The sequence below is a fragment of the Battus philenor genome, unplaced genomic scaffold, assembly GCF_028537555.1.
Source record: "Battus philenor isolate CCGP_79_NKW_IND1 unplaced genomic scaffold, ilBatPhil1.0.hap1 SCAF_23, whole genome shotgun sequence".
Taxonomy (NCBI): Eukaryota; Metazoa; Arthropoda; class Insecta; order Lepidoptera; family Papilionidae; genus Battus; species Battus philenor.
Window position 1 is genome coordinate 1,998,600 of NW_027181686.1, and position 18,715 is coordinate 2,017,314.

At 35.5% G+C, this 18,715-nt stretch overlaps 1 protein-coding gene across 1 annotated transcript in view; it reads left to right on the forward strand.

Annotated features, from left to right (window-relative positions):
* Window positions 1-18,715, forward strand: part of mbo (Nuclear pore complex protein Nup88) — a 172,856-nt gene that overhangs the window by 148,273 nt on the left and 5,868 nt on the right. Inside the window, exons 3-8 of the mRNA XM_068767738.1 lie at window positions 9,730-9,843; window positions 11,907-12,119; window positions 14,370-14,535; window positions 15,660-15,788; window positions 17,230-17,329; window positions 18,083-18,236. Of these exons, the coding sequence (XP_068623839.1) occupies window positions 9,730-9,843; window positions 11,907-12,119; window positions 14,370-14,535; window positions 15,660-15,788; window positions 17,230-17,329; window positions 18,083-18,236 (876 nt within the window). The remainder of the gene's footprint in view (window positions 1-9,729; window positions 9,844-11,906; window positions 12,120-14,369; window positions 14,536-15,659; window positions 15,789-17,229; window positions 17,330-18,082; window positions 18,237-18,715) is intronic.

Consider the following 18,715-nt stretch of genomic DNA (forward strand, 5'->3'; position numbering starts at 1 on the left):
GATCATCGATTATATATTACGTTATTTTTTTCCTATTAGAATGTAACTGGCCAATAACTTCTGAGAGTGCAACCTATTTTAATAAATAAATGCACAAATATAGTGAGCAGTGATTGCTTAGCGGTTAACTTCGCAGGTCATGGGTTCAATCCCCGGACACGATCTTATATAATTCATACTTTGTGCTTTAATTATATAGTGTTGCAACTGCTCACAAATAAGTTTTCAGGAGATTGACAAAATCGTCCTTTGCGTATCATAATACCTGACAAGCTTGTCGATTATGGTACATCCCTCTGTAGATCTCTTTGGGGAATGCTGCCTTGCAGTGGATGTCTACGGGCTGAAACGACAACGATACTAATATAGCGTTAAATAAAATATTATTTAAGAAAAAGGCCAATATTTAGCCACTTCCGCACATGCAGCGGTAGTCGTTTCCAGAGGATTGGCAGCTTTCTCTGCGTACCATAATACCACCGTCTACCAAGCGTAGTGATGGTATATCCCACCATAGATATCTTATGGTGAGGTCTATATCTTGCAGTGGGTATCTTTGAGTTGAAACGACGATATGTATAAAATAGATGACAGGATTTGAAATCCTTGTATAATGATCATATAAAATCAAGAAAGTTTGCGGAAATATAAAAAATTAAATGAAAGAATATACTAAGGAGGGATAAAAAACTCCTGGCAGCGAGTCTGCAGAGAGTAATTATAATTTTAAAACGCTTTCTCTTAGTATATTGTCATTACGCTATTTATTATTTGTAAAACGTTTGAATTTTGATTAGGTGTATTAAATTATTTATATAGCATATATATAGTACATATATACAATCACTGCTACTCTTAAGCCAATTTTAACCAAAGCTCTTGTATAAATGAATAAGCTTTGTATATTACTAAAATTATGTCCTGACTTAGTCCTAAAACATGGTGACACTAACATTTTGAATTTCTATAATATATCGGTGTAATACGTTTTATTGGACCGCGGGATTTCGTTTCCATTAAACTTTTTTTTTTGAATTTTATGTCACGGAAGATATTACCGTTGCGGTTTTGTACGTTTGAAAAGGTTCCCTTTATTGGGTTTATTGTTTTTGGGGGTAAACCGAAGTGGGACAGGGGTTTTACTATGATTGATCCGTTTTAGAATTTTTAGCGAAATATATGAGTATAATATAGAGTATTCTTTATTAATAAATCATTTATAAGGTGGATATCTTGGATGCCGCTCGCTTAAAATCAATCATATAAGAACTTTATGTGGAAAGCCTATGTCCAATTGTGAACATCGTCCTGTATTTAGTGCGGTTAGAGCAAAATACAAGTCTCGATTAGCAGAGAGAATAGAGAAGGAGAACATCTCTTCATTATACGCAAAGAGTAGTGTGCCCAGACCTTTTTGTAGTTTCCCAAAAAGGTAATCGAAAAACCATTAAAAAAATAATTTTTACAAGAATAATGAAAAAAAAATAAATAAGAATGATAGCTGATCATTGAAATGTAAATTAAACACGATGTAGATAGTAAGAAAATAAACAAGAATAAATAAATTGTTAAACAGATTGTAAAAATAAAAAAAACCTGAATTGTAGAACCCTGGAGGGAAGGCGATGGAAGTAAGAAAGGAGTAAAAGACATTGTGAAGGTAATTAGAGGAAACACGGAAAGACAGACCAAAAAAGGTTTGTTATGTAAATAAAGACCGTCTATCAGAGTCCATAATAAGGGTACAACGAAAGAAAAACCTCAAAAACAGTAAACATCTTACTATAAAATGTCGTCGTTTCGACTCTTTCACGCTCACTGTAACACAGGCCTTATCCAAAGGTATCTATTGGGGGATATACCATTTGGCGATCGTAGTATGGTATTATGGTACGCACAGGATGCAGCACATCCTCTGGAAACTTGTGTGTGAACAGTGGTAATCATATATAGATAAAGCACGAAGTAGTAATCATATAAGATTGCATCCTGGTAATCGAAGCCAACCTTCGATCGCAAGTCTTACCTTTCTACCTATAAATGTTACTGGCCAACCCCAAAAGAAATATTAAAAACATGTGATGTTTTTTTTTAAATATTGCAATTTAATTATATGCACTCTGTGATGTTATGTATGTCTATTAAAAATCTTTACTGATAATTTTTTATTCATATTTAACTTTTCTATAAAGTACGTAAAACTATTTGTCGTGAATTGGAACAAAGTACCGACGTCCTTGTATTCATATCTATATCAAATATAACTTTTTTTATAATTTTCCTCCTTTTTTTGAACTTCTCTTTACTTCTTACCACATGGTAAGTGAAACAGGGACGTTACGATTCGGGTAATTTTTTTATTGTATACTTTTATTTGACTTTCTCCTTTCATTCTTCACAATATTTCATATTTCAATTTTCTTCTGTCCTTCACAATCTCTATCTTTCTTTACGTTCAAATCGTCTCCCGTGGAACACCTTCTATCCCTCATAATCTTTCCTATACACAGTTTTCTGTCTATTACTTGGAAGTCTTCAAGTCAGTGAATAAGTGTCTTCTAGGCAAGCATGTACCATCGTAGACTTTGTCATCGCTCAACATCAAGACAGAGGTCAAATGCTTTGCCTGTAAACAAAAAGCTTGCAAAATAAAATATTCTATTTAATGACTAAAACTACGTGTTTTTAAAATTGAAAAGGGGCATGACATGTCCTATTTCGCATTGACGTTAATTTATGGGACAATATACTGTTTACAACTTAATTCAAAGTTACAGATGTCTTAGTTGTAGAAGTCTTTAATTAAATACGTTTTGAGATCAAGAAATTTATTAGCTATGGCTCAGTTAATTGAGACCATTTCACCCTGTGAACTAAGGTCAGCGACGTGACTTGATTAATTACTAGTCCGAAATGGCAGTTGGCTGTAGTGTATGCTCGTGCATCCGTTGGTACAGTCGAAAGGTTCTCTAGTGGCGACCATGTGTTGATAGATGCAATGTACGAGATAGTGAAGGTTGTGTGATGTATCTGAATGGCGAGTAAGCCAAATGATTTTAACAAAAAAAAAGCCACCATTGTTAAAGCGACCGTATATTTAAATTTTAAAAATATAATAAGCTGTTTTACTTGCTATAGATATAATAGGAACTTGTCATCGAATTAGTACAATGGGAGGAAAGAAAAGGTCAATTATCAGACGGCCGGATCCATCGATCACGCGACCGCCAGACGTCGGGGGGTCCAATAAAGAGAAGCCGCGTCAAACGGGACCGCGGATTGCTTCAATCAATTTTCATTTGTCAAGAAAAATAGATGTGATGCGATAGTGATGCGCCCGGGATCATTTTCGGTCGAGACCGGAAATGATTCGGAAGACCGAGGTCTTTGTGACCTTTATGCAATTCTTTAAATTATTTTGACTATTATAGTCATATTGAAACTATGTTGTTTCAGCTAGCGTTGACAGATGCCGCTAATTATTCGTATAAAAGGGGCACCGCGCGTAGAATGGACATTACTAAGGAAGAATACGAAGTTATATTTTTAATTTAAAGAAAATTAACCAAGTCCAATCGATCCTTTTGTAAATTGGGGGGAGGCCTAGGTGTATCCAGTGTGTGTTGTCACCAGTTACTCGTAAAAAGGAAATTATTGTCTGTTACTTGAGACATCATAAAATATAAAAAACTTTATGTGTTTGTAGTGGGTTTCTCAAAGCAGGGCGCGTTTGAAACTTCTATAGCTTCAAGTTGAAAGATGCCGTAAGGGGGCACAATCTCTCTCTCTCTCTCTCTCTCTCTATTTATATATATATATAGAGAGAGAGAGATAAAAAGAGTGTACATGTTTGTATTAGTGTTATTAATTTTTAATTTGATATTGTTTATTGTAAAGATACATATATTAGATAATGTATTTATGTAGACACATTAGTTGAGGGGCCATTTCATTGTGTAATAGCCGTGAGAATAACTTATATGAATTTTATTTCACAGATAGTAATTAAAGAATGTATGTAAACAATTACAATTTGAACACTGTTGAAAGAAGTAAAAATTGCATGACTGCATAAAACGGCTTGATTATTGTAAGGTAGATAAAAATTTTTGAAAGAATATACGTGAGTCTTGTTGTCGATTGAACCAAAGCCAAACCAAAGCATTGTGTTATATAAGAACTTTTTTGAGAAAATATGTTGTATTGGTGGCCTGTTGTAAAACCCGAAATAAAGTTTATGTCAGAGTTGCTGACCTCGTATTTTTAACAAAAACACTGCTAATGCAATTTCTTCGACGAAAGACAGGTGTCTATTCATTTACAGAATTTGTATTATAAATTTGCAGTTGTTTTTTTTTATTCTTGTATGGAGTAAGTCTCACAAAAATAATCCAGAGTCGTCCAGTTTTTAGCCAAATTATGATACTTTATACGATCACTGGATCTTGTATATATTTCTGTTGCAAAACTGCGATCTTAAACAAGCATGACGTCACTAGACCGCGAACAGTTCGCCATTTTTAATCGTGAAGGAAGGGCAAAAGAAACGCTCGGCAGTCGGCCACAGACAAATCTAGCGTAATTAATGACTGCTCGCGTACGTTTCGTTTTTTTTTATTATTTTATTCCCACTTTCGATGCCGATAGGAATAAAGGAAAAGGGACCCGACAAAACAACGGGTGTCGAACGGAGGAGGAATTTATCATGGAGACGGCAGCGACAGCGGGCCCGCCGGTGTCCATTTGGATAATGCCCAACGCGATTAAAAATATAAAAATACCCCCCCGGCGGTCCAGGGGGGAGAGGGACGCCGGGGTGGTTTTGACGGAGGACACCGCGCCGAGGACACAAAAGGATTATAAATGAGAAGGAATTTTAGATAATATTTGTACGCTAGATGTGGATTGTAATGTTAGCGGAGATCGGCCGGGAAGGGGGGAGTCCCCCTTACGCCCCCTCGTCTACCCCAGATCGCCTTCCGCGCCTAATGAGTATTTGTATCAATTTGTTAGTATTGTATTTGAATATTTTTTCGCGTTCGTTACAATTTTAATCCCTTGCGGTTGTTTTTTTTTTTGTTTTTGTATTTCTCTCGGTCCGTGTGATTTTTTTTTTGTATGTATGTGTGTGTGTTTTAATAATCGCGTGGGTACGTTTGATCGTTTCCGTTGATTACGGCGATGTACAGTTTTACTTGTTTTAACTTAAGTTTATTGCACAAAAATATTAGTTACGTAATTTAAAGGCATCCAACTTAAGGTAAGATTTTCAGAGAAATGTATTTCAATGTTACTTTCTTAAGTTACGACTTAAGTTTAAAATTTTAACTAGTGTACGCTTACAATAGACAAACATATTTAAATCAATTCAATAATTAAAAACATTAATCAATGAAAATATATATTATGTTGTGTTGTTAATATGTCTAAATAAAATATTTTTAACTCTCTATTCTCTTCTTAATCCTTTTTTTTAGCCCATAGACGCCCTCTACAAGAAATAAGCCTCTTTCAAAGATATCTATGGTAAGCGGGTTGACCATCGCATTATTGTAAGCAAAGGACACTGTTACCATCCTCTAGAACAGAGTTTCCCAAACTTTTTTGTGTCGTAGACCCCTTGCCATGTTTTTCCGTGTTGGGTAGACCCCCTACTTACCTGATATTGATTTCCTGTAAATTTCTAACTTTAGTGAAGTTTAGTGTTAAAAATTTAAAGTAAAAACACATGTTAAGTTATACATTTATTAATTGAATTTAAATTGAAACTACTCAAAATGTATTAAAATATGTAAAATATACGTAACATTAAAAAATTTTTTTTTCGCTGACGTAGACCCCTTGTAGGTTGTCATAGACCCCTAGGGATCAATATAGACCACTTTGAGTATCACTGGTCTAGAAACTTGTTAACTAAACAGTGGCAATCCTTTATAATTAATCTACGAAGTGTGAATTAGATTGTATCCCGGGAATCGATCCCGCGACTTACGATCTCAAGTGTTAATACTCTACCGCTGGGTGACTCTGTATTGTAATTTATTTAGTAAAGCAAGACTTAGTTCCAAGGACGCGAAATTCCTTTATATACATGAGGACTTAAAGAATGACAATGTCCTTCGGGGATGATATATTAAAAAAATCTTGTAAATATCAAAATTAACTTCGGACCATTAAAATCTAAAATATTACAATTTATAAATTGAAATTTGCATCTTTAGTTTATATATACGGCATGCTGTTTTTTGCTCTTAATGACATTTGTTTAATTAGATTGTTTTTATTTCACGTGGTTACGTACTGCTCCGGCTGTATGTCTTTACAAATCGATATGTTCTTTTTAAAAGCATGTTAATGTCTTTAAATTAATATATATTTTGGCGATCGTGTGGACTGTATAAACGGATTAAATAATTTCAAGTAATGCTGGTGATTTAATTATGATTTTACAAAAATAGGTATCAGTAAAATAATACGTAACAATAGACTGACAGAACAAACAAACAAGCAAAACTACATCACGACACAAACTGTCAATATAAAAAGTATTAAAAAAAAAACAAACAAAAATGTAAAGAGGTTGTATATGCCCCAGTCAATCGAATAAATGAATCTTGGCCATTAAATCAGGAAAGTGGGTCGTTCTCTTCGCTGATTACGATGATGATGATAAAGTTGACGAAAAACCCTGAATACAATGATTCCGATCCACGGGGCAGGCCTAAGTCCAGCACGCATTTTCCAGTGCGCATCTATGTATATTAAAAAATATAATAATTTGAGAGGCGCCAAGAAACAAAACATGTCTGACGTTTCATATATGGCCAAAAAACTACTACTGTACTACTTTGCCTTTGTGCAATTAAAAAAATATATGGGTTCTTATAAATATATAACTGCAAAAGCTTATTATGTTTTTTTTTATTTGAAATAATTTATCAAATGTTATATAAAAAATAGAAATATCGTGTTTTAAGGTATCATGATTTGCGCGAAACTGGAAGTATCCTTTTTTTATAAAGTGTTTTTGTATTTAGGTACATCAGAAGTAAACTTAAATTAAAATTTCAATAAAAGTTACTGTATAAATAATGGTTCTGTTATGTGTTCCTTTATATGTGACGCAATATTAAAAATTTACTTTATACATGGCATAAAAATCAGACCGCGTCAAATCAAAATATATTTGAAAAAGGATCGAAGAGAAAATCGCACGAATGAGTACACATCTGGCTTACTTACGACTTTAGACACCAAAAAAAGCTTAACTTTGTAAATTTTTCCTCCGGCACGTATCTTCAAGGATATGTGCTTAAAAATATTTAATTAGAATTAAAAATCTGTATGATAAGAGCCGCGAAAGATATCGTTGGCAGGCAATTGTTCAAATATTCCTTGTTAAATACACTTATTTAACAATATTTTTGTATGTCATGAATTGTGTCAAACTTTCAAGATCAAAGACTATTTGCTACTTTTTAACTACAGCCTTAACACCAATCTAACAGACGACGTAATTTAACGGTATTCTGTGGAAAATTGTAACCTTTTTTTTAAAGTGGTATCATGTTTCGTTCTCTCACTCCTAATTAGTTAACATTAGTAAAGCCTGTCAGTAAAGAAACCACTACGTACTCCCCCCTTCCCCGTTATTATGTAAAAAGATGTTTGTCTCTCAGAAAGAATCTATTTATTGAAAACCATCAAGAGGCCAGCGTAACACGTGGAAATATACACGTTAATTAGCGAACGAAATTATATATGGCAAAGTAAAGCAAAAATAATGATGAAGCATTAGCAGAACGGGTTATAATTGTGATTTTAATTAAAAAAAAAAAAAACTCTTTTCTGCGAGCGCACGAATGAAAAATTACGTGTGCCCAGCGCGATAGCCGTAAGGGTCCAGATAAGCGCGGAAAAATAGAATACGCCTTAATTAATATATTAAATTATTTTTTTAGAACACAAGAGCGCTCACTGAATCCGAATGAGGCGAAGAAAAACAGCCGACGCGACAATGTCCTGTTTTCAATTCATTATCTCGAAAACAAAAATTTCATTACGTCGCCGCTTCAGAATCTCATTTAGATATATATATTTAAATTTAAACAAAATAATCGAGACGAAGGCTTTATTTTATTAACCGAATTTATAATTCCAATCCGGGGATATATTTATGAATGCGGAGGAGAAAAATTTCACAATAATATTTCAGAGTGGACGACCGCCGGTCTTTACTTGCCCTCCGATCTATTTAAAAAAGAGCCGCCGGAAGGACAAAGGGCTGGTCGTAAAAAAAACTGGACACGTACGAGTCCCCGGCGCTAGCGGCCATTGTCTAATTCTTATTTTTTACCGAATCGGAACCTTTTCCCGTTTTTTATCGGTTTTTGTTCCGGAGACACCCGGACCCTCGCTGCGGTCGCTCTAATGTGCGCCCGCCGATTTTATTTTTACGCCTAGGTGGGAAAAACTGACCCCTTCCTTTTGCTATGTAAAATTGCCTGATTTACGTTCCCGCGGCGAGGGCGCCGGTTTTTCTTGGTGTAGCTCCTTTTTACATACACGACTCATTATACGTCGACCGCTACCTTTGTTTAGTTTAAATATTGGATCGTTTCAACATTTTTTTTTTTGTTTTATATTTACTTTATTAACATGCTGTACATATACATTACATACATATATATGATACATAGATACACATACAATGCACCTATCGATATATACGTATTTATATATAGGTGGACTATAATCTTTTTAACGAGTTAATGCATTGCTTCCAATTACGCAATAATTAATGTGGGGAACACCCTACACTACTCTTCCAAGTGTTCAATTTATACAGGATGATTATAAATTGGTATAAAAGCTGCAATGCATTTTTCTGACAAATGTTCTATGTAATCACCAATTTGAAGCATTTACACCTAAGACCGAGTGATTACTAGAGACTAGAGTGATTACTCTATATATGTCAAAATTAGAAAATTCGTTTTTAAACAAAACTTTTCGAGATTTACTTAAAAATAAGGCTTAGAGCGTGTCATTAGTAAATATAAGAGAAATTGCTATGTACATGGTTTCAAAGAATTAGTAATTTGTTGGTTACGGTAAAACCGTACACTTTTTTTGACTGATCTGTCACTCCTGCTCAAATGGCATTAGCAGATTTCGCGGGATTGAAGTGACAAGGCGCAGAGAGCGCCTTAAGGTTTTAAACATAGACATCCAACCGCCAGGTCGGAAGACGCTGTACGAAGGTCGCTTTCAACGGTTATAAATCTATAAGAGTCTTCCTATATTAAGTTGTGGGCATCCTCAGGTTGAAATGAAACTGGGAAGAAGATATAAAGAGATAAGATAGTTCTGTTATAGCATCTATAGCATGGTTGCACAGACTTATTAAGACTAGGGGCCACTCGGGCAAATCATGAACTGATGGCGGGCCGGCCGCCAGAAGTATAGGTAATTAAAGGCAATAAAGAATTGATAATAATTAGAATTCAATACTTTTCGAATGTACGAGAGTGTTATTTTTGCTGTCGGCGGGCCACCAGTATTCGACCGGCGGGCCGCGGTCTGTGCATCCATGATCTATAGTGATAATTTCTCTTTTTATATATTCATATTAGTAACTGTTTTTTTTAATATAATCCTGAAATACTTGCATTAAAAATTAATAATGATATATCGTGAGTAATATTTGCGTAAATCTTTATCTTTCAGAAGCTACACCCTGGATGAAAGGTTTCTGTACTCGCAAGGCGACGTGCGAAGAGTCCAATGGCATCCCGGCTCGCTGTCGCATATTCTAGTGTTGCTGTCTGATAATACAATCAGGTAAGAAGTACTTTGATTTCGCGATAAAGTATTAAATTGAAATTTTTTCAAGTTTGTTACATTTCGCGACGCGTATTTAAATACTTAAAAGGTATTTAAAAAGGTATTAAAATACAGAAATGATATTGACAACTAAAAAAATTAATGTAATGTTTTCAACCTATAATTGTAGTTTCAGCCTACTGCATAGACCTCCCCTAAATATCACTATGGGGGGGATATATCATCGCCACGCTTGACATGTGTGATTTTTTTTGCTATCGCCATGCTTGGTAGACGGGTTGGCGATCGCATTGTGGTATTATGGTACGCACATGACGATACTACCCATCTTCTGGACCAAGTGTTTGTTAGCAGTGGTAATCCTATATATTTCCGAGAATCAAACCTGCCACCTACAATCGCAAGCCTCAATTCTCTATTGCTCAGATGAGGTGAGGAGGAGGATGAGGAGATCCTCTAAACTAATGCACAAAATATGTAGATTATTTTAAATATTAAAAAGTAAACATATTTATTTTACTTCTATAAGTTTAAGTTTGGTTAAAATAGTTCATAGCTTTTTTCAGTCATTCTTTCAGATGCTGGTTAGTTAATACTGATCGGTGTAAGTGATAAGAGTGCTCAGATAAATTTATCTAGAGCCACAAAGAACCGCCAGAGGCTCGCGAACCGCAAGTTGGTCACCTCTGGTTTATACTGTATAAAGCATGGATGCTCAGACCGCGGCCCGCCAGTCGAATACTGGTGACCCGCAGACAGCAAAAATAATACTCTCGTACTTTCGAAAAATATTGAATTCTATTCCAGAATAAAACCAAAAAATTTAATTATCTATATTTATCGGCCGGCCCGCCATCAGTTCGTGATTTGCCTGAATGGCCGCTAGTCTTAATTAGTCTGTGCAACCATGGTATAAAGTATCTTTTTCTTCGAAATCTTTATTGTTAAGATATCCTGCCAAATATGATTTTTATTACAAACAATACAAAGAAGTATATTGTTCTACGACGTAGAGAATACGCATAACAACTACGGCGTAGCCTCGTAGACGAGGACAGTAGTATATTATTAACCCTTAAATGCATGGCTTATGTGTATAAATTAAAAAAATATATATTTACCTTGCAGATAAGTACACTAAAATGCAGGGAAAAAAAGAAAAAAATATGTATATAATATTTATGATACTTATTTTTTAAAAACCTTAAATTACCTTAAATATACAACACTGCATTTACTTTTAAGTGTAATACACATTTTACGTTTAAGTATTATTTGGCAGATTTACATCATTATGCATTTAAAGGTTAAAGTTTTTCTTCGAACGCGTGTCTACGTCGTAGCTTCATAGTGTTGTATAAGAGAAAAATTAATACTTTTTTCTTTTCTATCTATGATTTAATGAAAAATCGTTCAAATTACCTTCTTTACTTTTACCAGGTTATTATAATTTAGGTAATGGTATTAGAATGACCCGACGTTTCAGGCTGTAGACGACCCAAAGATATCTATAGGATATAACATGATCGCCATGCTTGGCAGGTCAATGAAAGAAGCTAGAATCAAATAAGGCTCTATAATTCTTTGCTTCAATTTAAGGTTACGAAGGTTCCATAAGCCCCATAACAAACTCATATAGTTTTTTTTTACTTTAACAGTAATCCTTAATAAAACAATGAGAGATATTAAATCCAAGGAGCTTGCTTTATTATCACTTCAAACTATTATTTATTTTTGTACGACCTTTTATTTATTTTTTAACGTGATTATTTAGTGATATTATACAGGAGTGTATTATTAAACAGAACACTGTTGCCTAATTAAGAGTTAGTTTTTTATTTTAGTTTAGTATTCATTTTATAGAGCCTTTTACATAGGTCACAATCTAAGGCTTAATCTAGCATTATGTATATATATATATATATATATATATATATATATATATATATATATATATATATATATATATATGTATACAATAAATATAACGAACGTGCGAAATAAATTATACAACATATCAATCCTCTTTACAAAAACTTAAAAAAATCCTTCGTTTACAGGTTATACAACATAGCTCAGAAATCCGGGCCCAAGTTAGTGAAAGTAATTGTAATCGGACCGAAGCCGTGCAGCCAGCTGGCGGGGAAGACCATCCTGGATAGCCTCGGTGACACGGCTGTGGACTTCACGTCTCTACCTGGTACTGATACCCTGCTCATCCTCAGAGGTGATGGCGAGGTGTACATGGTGCAGTGCTCTTTGGACCCTAAGAGGTGAGTAAATTAGAAACCGTATTTTTAGATTAAACAAATAATATTACTTTTTATTGAAACTACCCTACTGTAAGGTATAGGTCTCCTCCCAAATGTCACCACGATGTCCGGTCTAGCGCTGCTCGCATTCAGCAACTTCCCGCGATCTTGACTATGTCATCGATCCTCCTAATGGGGTGTCTGCCTACTCCGCGTCTGCTGACTTGTGGGCACTACTCAAAAACCTTCCAGTCCCAACAGCTCTCGGTTGTACATTTAATGTAATCAAGCGTTACCTTGCGGAAGTCATGCGGAATCGGTGTAACATAACTCCTGAAGATGCCCCGTAGAGGGGTGAAACACGTGTTGAGTAATTTGGCGGTGACGGTTGTGTAATTCGCATTGTTTGCCGCATACGCATTTATCAGCGGGCTGGCGGGCGGTGCATTTTATTGCACGCCTACCACTGCATGTGCGGAAGTGGTTAAATATTGATCCTTTTCTTACTTAGCTCTTACAAGCGATGCCTGCTGTCGTCGAATTGGCAATCTAATCAGAAATGACACAGCGACTTATTACCTGTCGCTCAACGGAACATATGGTTATGTACACGATTTATCTTAGAAATCAAATTAGAAATTAGATTTATCGATGGGCAAATGTAACCGACAAAACCCTACGGATGGACAAGTTGAAATGGTTGTAGGCGGGTCTCTCTGCACAATTATCCGCTGAAGCCTTAAAGTTCTGGAGCGGAGACCACGAATCGGCAGGTGAAGGATGTCCTCCAACTTGACAAATTGTAAAACGAAGCCAATTAGAGAAGAGTTATATTTTAAATGTTACAAGTAATGGAAGTATAGTTAATATATATGTATTTATGATATTTGTGTGTTCGTAAAATGGATGTTTTTATTTCGGTGCGTTTGTCTGAGGCATACAACAGCGGTTTCAATAGCGCTATAGTACTCGCTGATTTGTAATATAGTAGCGAATATAACGTTTATTGTATTTGAAACTGTAACGTGTTTTATCTCTTTTTGGACTTTCTTTTATCCCAATAGAGAAGAAAGATACGAGAACCTTTTTAACCTATTCCTAATTTGTCGATTATATTGTCCCAAAAGTTTCCAACTGTTAGGTTATACCAACACGTTACAGTACATCCTATAGGGACCTATTTACGATAGGTCTCTTTAATGTGATTGCCCCGTGCGCGAACTGGCTGACTCTCCAATCAGGTGATGGACTGGTATCTCACTCACTTCCCCTACATCACCAAGAACACACTAACTGTTCAATCATTATCCGGGATGTCAGATGATGACTCCCGTATTATCCGGATATGGAACCGGAGGCATATGCCCACTCACTTCCCGATTCTCATCACGGGATCTAGCCTGAACTACACTTGGCTGCGGTGGGTATCATCTAGCACAGAGTCCCCCAAACTTTTTTGTGTCGTAGACCCCTTGCCATGTTTTTCCGTGTTGGGTAGACCCCCTACTTACCTGATATTGATTTCCTATAAATTTCTAATTGTATTAAAGTGTTAAAAACTTAAAGTAAAAACACATGTTAATTTATACATTTATGCCGCGACTCTCATGTTTTTACAGGTTCAAAATGTATTGCGACCACAAAGCGAATACCAACATCCTACTCGTACAACTTACACAATTTTATAAACATATATAATAATTTTTTTACTTCATAGGTACTTTTATAAATAATGTTAATGTTTTGATATTATAAGATAGTATAATGTAAGTAAATAGGTACTATCAGTGTATGTGTTGAGATCCCCTATCGTGGACCCCTATTTTCATTTCATGGACCCCCGAATTTTTTTTCGCTGACGTAGACCCTTTGCAGGTTGTCATAGATCTTTAGGGGTCGATATAGACCACTTTGGGAATCACTGATCTAGCATATACCTCTTGCTGAGCAGACAAGTACTCGACCTGCGGTAACTCACAGGTTGCTAGCAGGCAAGTTACTGCTAACCAAATAGTCAGACCAAACCAAGCTGAGGAGCATTTTCGACGTCTGGAGTTAAGCATAAAGCTACTACGAATCCGATACCAATGACCAATAGCTACCACTCCCGCAGTAGACCAGCAACTGGTCTCTGTATTATTCTAGTCGAAACAATCGGACCTGTACTTCCAGGTCGAACAAATTGACCGAGTGTCTCAATACAGTAAGGTACAGACGTTTATTAAGATTTTTACGAAACCAGATACTAATACAGTATTTTATAAATTCCAGCCCCCTGCAGCCGAAGCTCTCTGGGCCGCTCCCGATCTACCCTCCCGCCGATGATAACTACGGCTCCGAGTCCTGTTCCATCTGTGTGATGGGCAGCGGCGAAACAGTGGTGGTGGTGATTGCCACCTGCTCAGCCGCCTTGTACCACTGCGTGCTGTTGCCAGCTGTGAGTATGATAAATAATCCATCTCGAAGGTCCAACTTTGTATGTATTACAATATATGTATGTATCGCATGTTGTTTTGCAATATAAATTATTTCTAGGATATATATAATATTAACTTACTTATTGTAAGCTTGCTAAGTTGTGGTATATGTAATAGGCTAGTGCTGTGAACAACGACGTAATATAAAAATAAAATAACGAATTTCTGATCATCAACGGCGAAATCAGTCACGACTGCACAGATAATGACATACAACCTGATGTCAATATGTTATATGGATGGAAAAGTGGTCGTACGAACTATAATGTTATGATCTTGACATTGTTAGAGCGTCGTTAAAAAAATAAACAAGACACCAATGATTTAAGAACCTAAGATTTAAATTTAAAAATAGTTTAAGAGATCTCGTAAGTACTTGCTGAAACCTTAATAAGAAATTTATTGTAAAAACAAAGACATGGACTACTAATGTCTGTAAAATATAAAAAAAATCAAATGGGTGGCCTTATCTCCATTAAAAAATTATAGCAGGAGATCGTGATACCGGCCATTTTTTCCTTTATCCTGTGGGTGATGGAAGAGCAATGATATGGTTATGCCCATCTCTTACCAACTAAAACCTTTTGACTTTAGTAAACACATAGAACTGTTTTATCATATTTTCACTAAAAACATACTAGATGGCGTTAGCTACTAAGCTTCATAGACGTAGTACTGCTCTACCGACGTTTTACTGTCTTTAAAACCACACTGTATACGTCTGGTCCAAGAAATAAATAATAACATATGACAAAAATTGTGTTTGCTGCCTGGATCTTGAAAAGTAGCCTACCGTCGACTGCAGTCGTCTTAGAGAAGAAATGAATCTCACCCGTTATTGCAAAGACTCCAGCAGGATTAATTCGTTCGTCTCTATGAGACCAGGATATACGTGAGGATCAGCACAAATTCCCCTACGACTTGTTAAATGGAATGGGAGAAGATGGAGCTGCAAGAAATCATTGTCACGACTGCTCTTCGAAGAGCATTTATCAATGACAAGATTCCGGAACCTATATTCAAGTCGTGTTCATAATTCACGAGATACGAAGAAGCGATAAATTATATTCAACCTCTCTTTCAGCCATCGGATAAAGAGAAAGAGATGGACGACGGCTATGCTCTATACGTGATAGAGTCAGTCGAACTGAATGTCACCCTGAACACAGAAGCTGTGGACATGCAAATGTCTTACCCTGTCCATCTATATCCGGTGAGTTTTATTCCTTTACTATATTTTCTAGAGCTAATACTAAAACTTACTACTTACATCATTAGTCGTAATGATGTAAGAATGCGTTTACATTGGTGGGAAAAAGATCGATCATCCTACAGTTTTGTAAAGGAAAGAACATTCCTTACATCCTGATAATACTATATGAATAAATAATAACTAAATTAGTAAAAAGTAATGCAAACAAAAGACATATAAAGTCCTATATTTGGAACTAGACGGCGCTAGTTGCGTTTGACAATGCGCTATCGTTATGCTTCCGATTACGTGATGAGACCTAGCTTCATTGGCTTTTTTTGAGCTCTCATTTCTTCTACCATTTTTGGGGTTTTAATTTTGTTTCACTTTCCCCTTTCATCATCATTCACAATCTCTATCTTTCTTCATGTGCATATCATCTACCGTGTATCACCTTCCTTAATCTCTGTGCCTAGACAAAATACAACAGTTTGTATATATTATCATGATTTTTACTTTTTGGATTTCATTTACATTCTACTGTTTGCAGTAATTTTTATTTTGAAGTGCTATATTGAGGTTCGTCACCTTTGAATTCCTCCTTGAACTCTTAGATGAACTAATCTTCTAGGACAGGGCTTCTTAAACTATGGGTCGCGGCCTCAAACGGCGTCGCGTAGCAAAATTCTGTTATTGAATATATTCGAGCGAATTAAGATGGTCAGAATCCAATTTTATTTTTGAAACTATAATAACTACAATTTTATAATATTTTGTGCAATTTTTAATTTTAGATTTTTGTATGTTTCAAAACGAATTCTAAAAGTATATATTTTAAATAATCATTTATTTTTCTTTTATATTTGTATTGGGTCGTCAAGAAACTCGCAATCATAAATGGAGTCGTGAATGACAAAAGTTTGAGAAGCTCTGTTCTAGGAGGTTCAATGAGTAGTCCCACTGTCGGGAACTGGCCTAATAACAATACTCTACTTGATTATTTGAATTATTAATTAATGCAATACCAAATAGACATATCAGCATTAATGCTTGACAAATTAGCTAAACATTGACCCATTTAAGCATTCACTTACAATCGAGTTTTAATGTATAATATATGTGTGAAGATGGACAAAATTTGGTAGATGATTGTATGAAAGAGATGGATTAATACCGAAGTATATCTCTCGTACTCTTTCTCACGATGACGCCGCCATTGTCTAAGACGAATTAAGATTATATTTCGATTAAAATTAGTTATAATATTAAATTAGCGCCTATCATTTAGACCCACTTCCACACATAACATATATATCTTGTGAGATTTTGTTACTTGCTATTAAGTTCGTTGAGTAGATTTTTTACAATCTAAATAAGGCCGAAACTTGTGATGATCCCATGTTTTGTAAGTTTCTTCAATAAGTAAAAATAAATAAAATAAAATAAAAATATTTATTTCCAGTGCACAAACGACACGTACGCATGCATGCATGTTGGCGGCGTACATACCGTGTCGCTGCCCGTATTGGATCAGCTGAACAACTATCTTCTGGCTGATGATGGTATGTCTAGTATTTCTTTGTGAGGATTTTTTTATTTAATTTAACTTTTTACCAACGGTAAATTTTTACGAATTAATTGTGACTGTCATAGAACACCTTCGACAAATTATATGGTTATTAAAAACTGGATCGGGTCAAACGGTTTTCCAGCTAGTAGCATAATCTCTCTCTCTCTTTCTCTCTCTCTCTATCTATCTATCTAGTCCAAATCATTTTGATGTGTTAACCTTTTGTTGTATTATATTTATAATATGTATTATGTTTATGTATTATGTTATGTATTATACTTTATTTATTATATGTATATATGCTATATACATATATATATTGGTTTTGTACAAGCTAACTACTCATATTATTACTTCTACCGTTTCCATATTATGGTTGTACTTTTTTTTATTATTATACAACTATTTATATGTATCCTAGCGTGTACAGAAATCAAGTCCCTATACAAAATCTAGGGGTAGACGAAAGGTGTCCAAAAACAAAGGCATAAAAAATATGTAAAGCAACAAAAGTTACTCGGTTCTATCTAAGGATCCATTCCATTGTAAAAAAAAGTAAAATTTAGCGACATATTTAACAAATCGGTTAAGAATCTTGTCTAAAAATTATTCTTTTTTTAGTTTATATTGTGTTTTTGTGCCAGTTACAGTGTTTAGGTACTGATTATTTATATAAAGGGTATGTGTGTGTGTATGAATGTCAATGTATAAAGATGTAGTTATTTATTGTGTGTGTGTATGACAGCGGAGGCGGAGGGCCTGGTGGCGGCGGCGTGCTCGCGCAGCAGCTCGGCGCGACACCTGGTTCGCTGGGGGCGTCCTGGCCGAGGCCTGCTGGCAGTGCGCGGTGCACGCCCCCTGCTGCTGCTGCTCTGCGCCGACGGTACCCTACTCACTAGGCGAGTTTAATTACTAACTTTATATTAACGAACAGTATGTCTGATGATTTCCATTGATATTTCGAAGACCACCGAAATGTCAGACATAAAGGAGGCCAAAAACGAATTTCGCGAACGAGCCAATCGGGGCTGACGGCGCACATAAAAGTAAATAATAAAGTTATGCAGACTCATTTATGTGTCCATCGCTTTATTGTATCTTTTACTGAAGCTGGCAGACAGCGAGATAAAGTAAAGTATGAACTACTATAAGGTCTCGTCCTTTAAGTGGATTTATTGTTTCTTTACCTGCCGTCGAACCTTCTAGAAATTACTAGCTAGCGGTATTTAAGGAGCGATTTCAAAGAAGGCAAAGAGTTTTGTTGTCTCACGTCCGTGAAGCGATACGAAGCTATAACAAGCGAAAGGTTGCAAGTCGAAATGAAACAATTTTCTCAGAGTTACATTCTAGTGATCGCAACCACGACACTTGACAACAA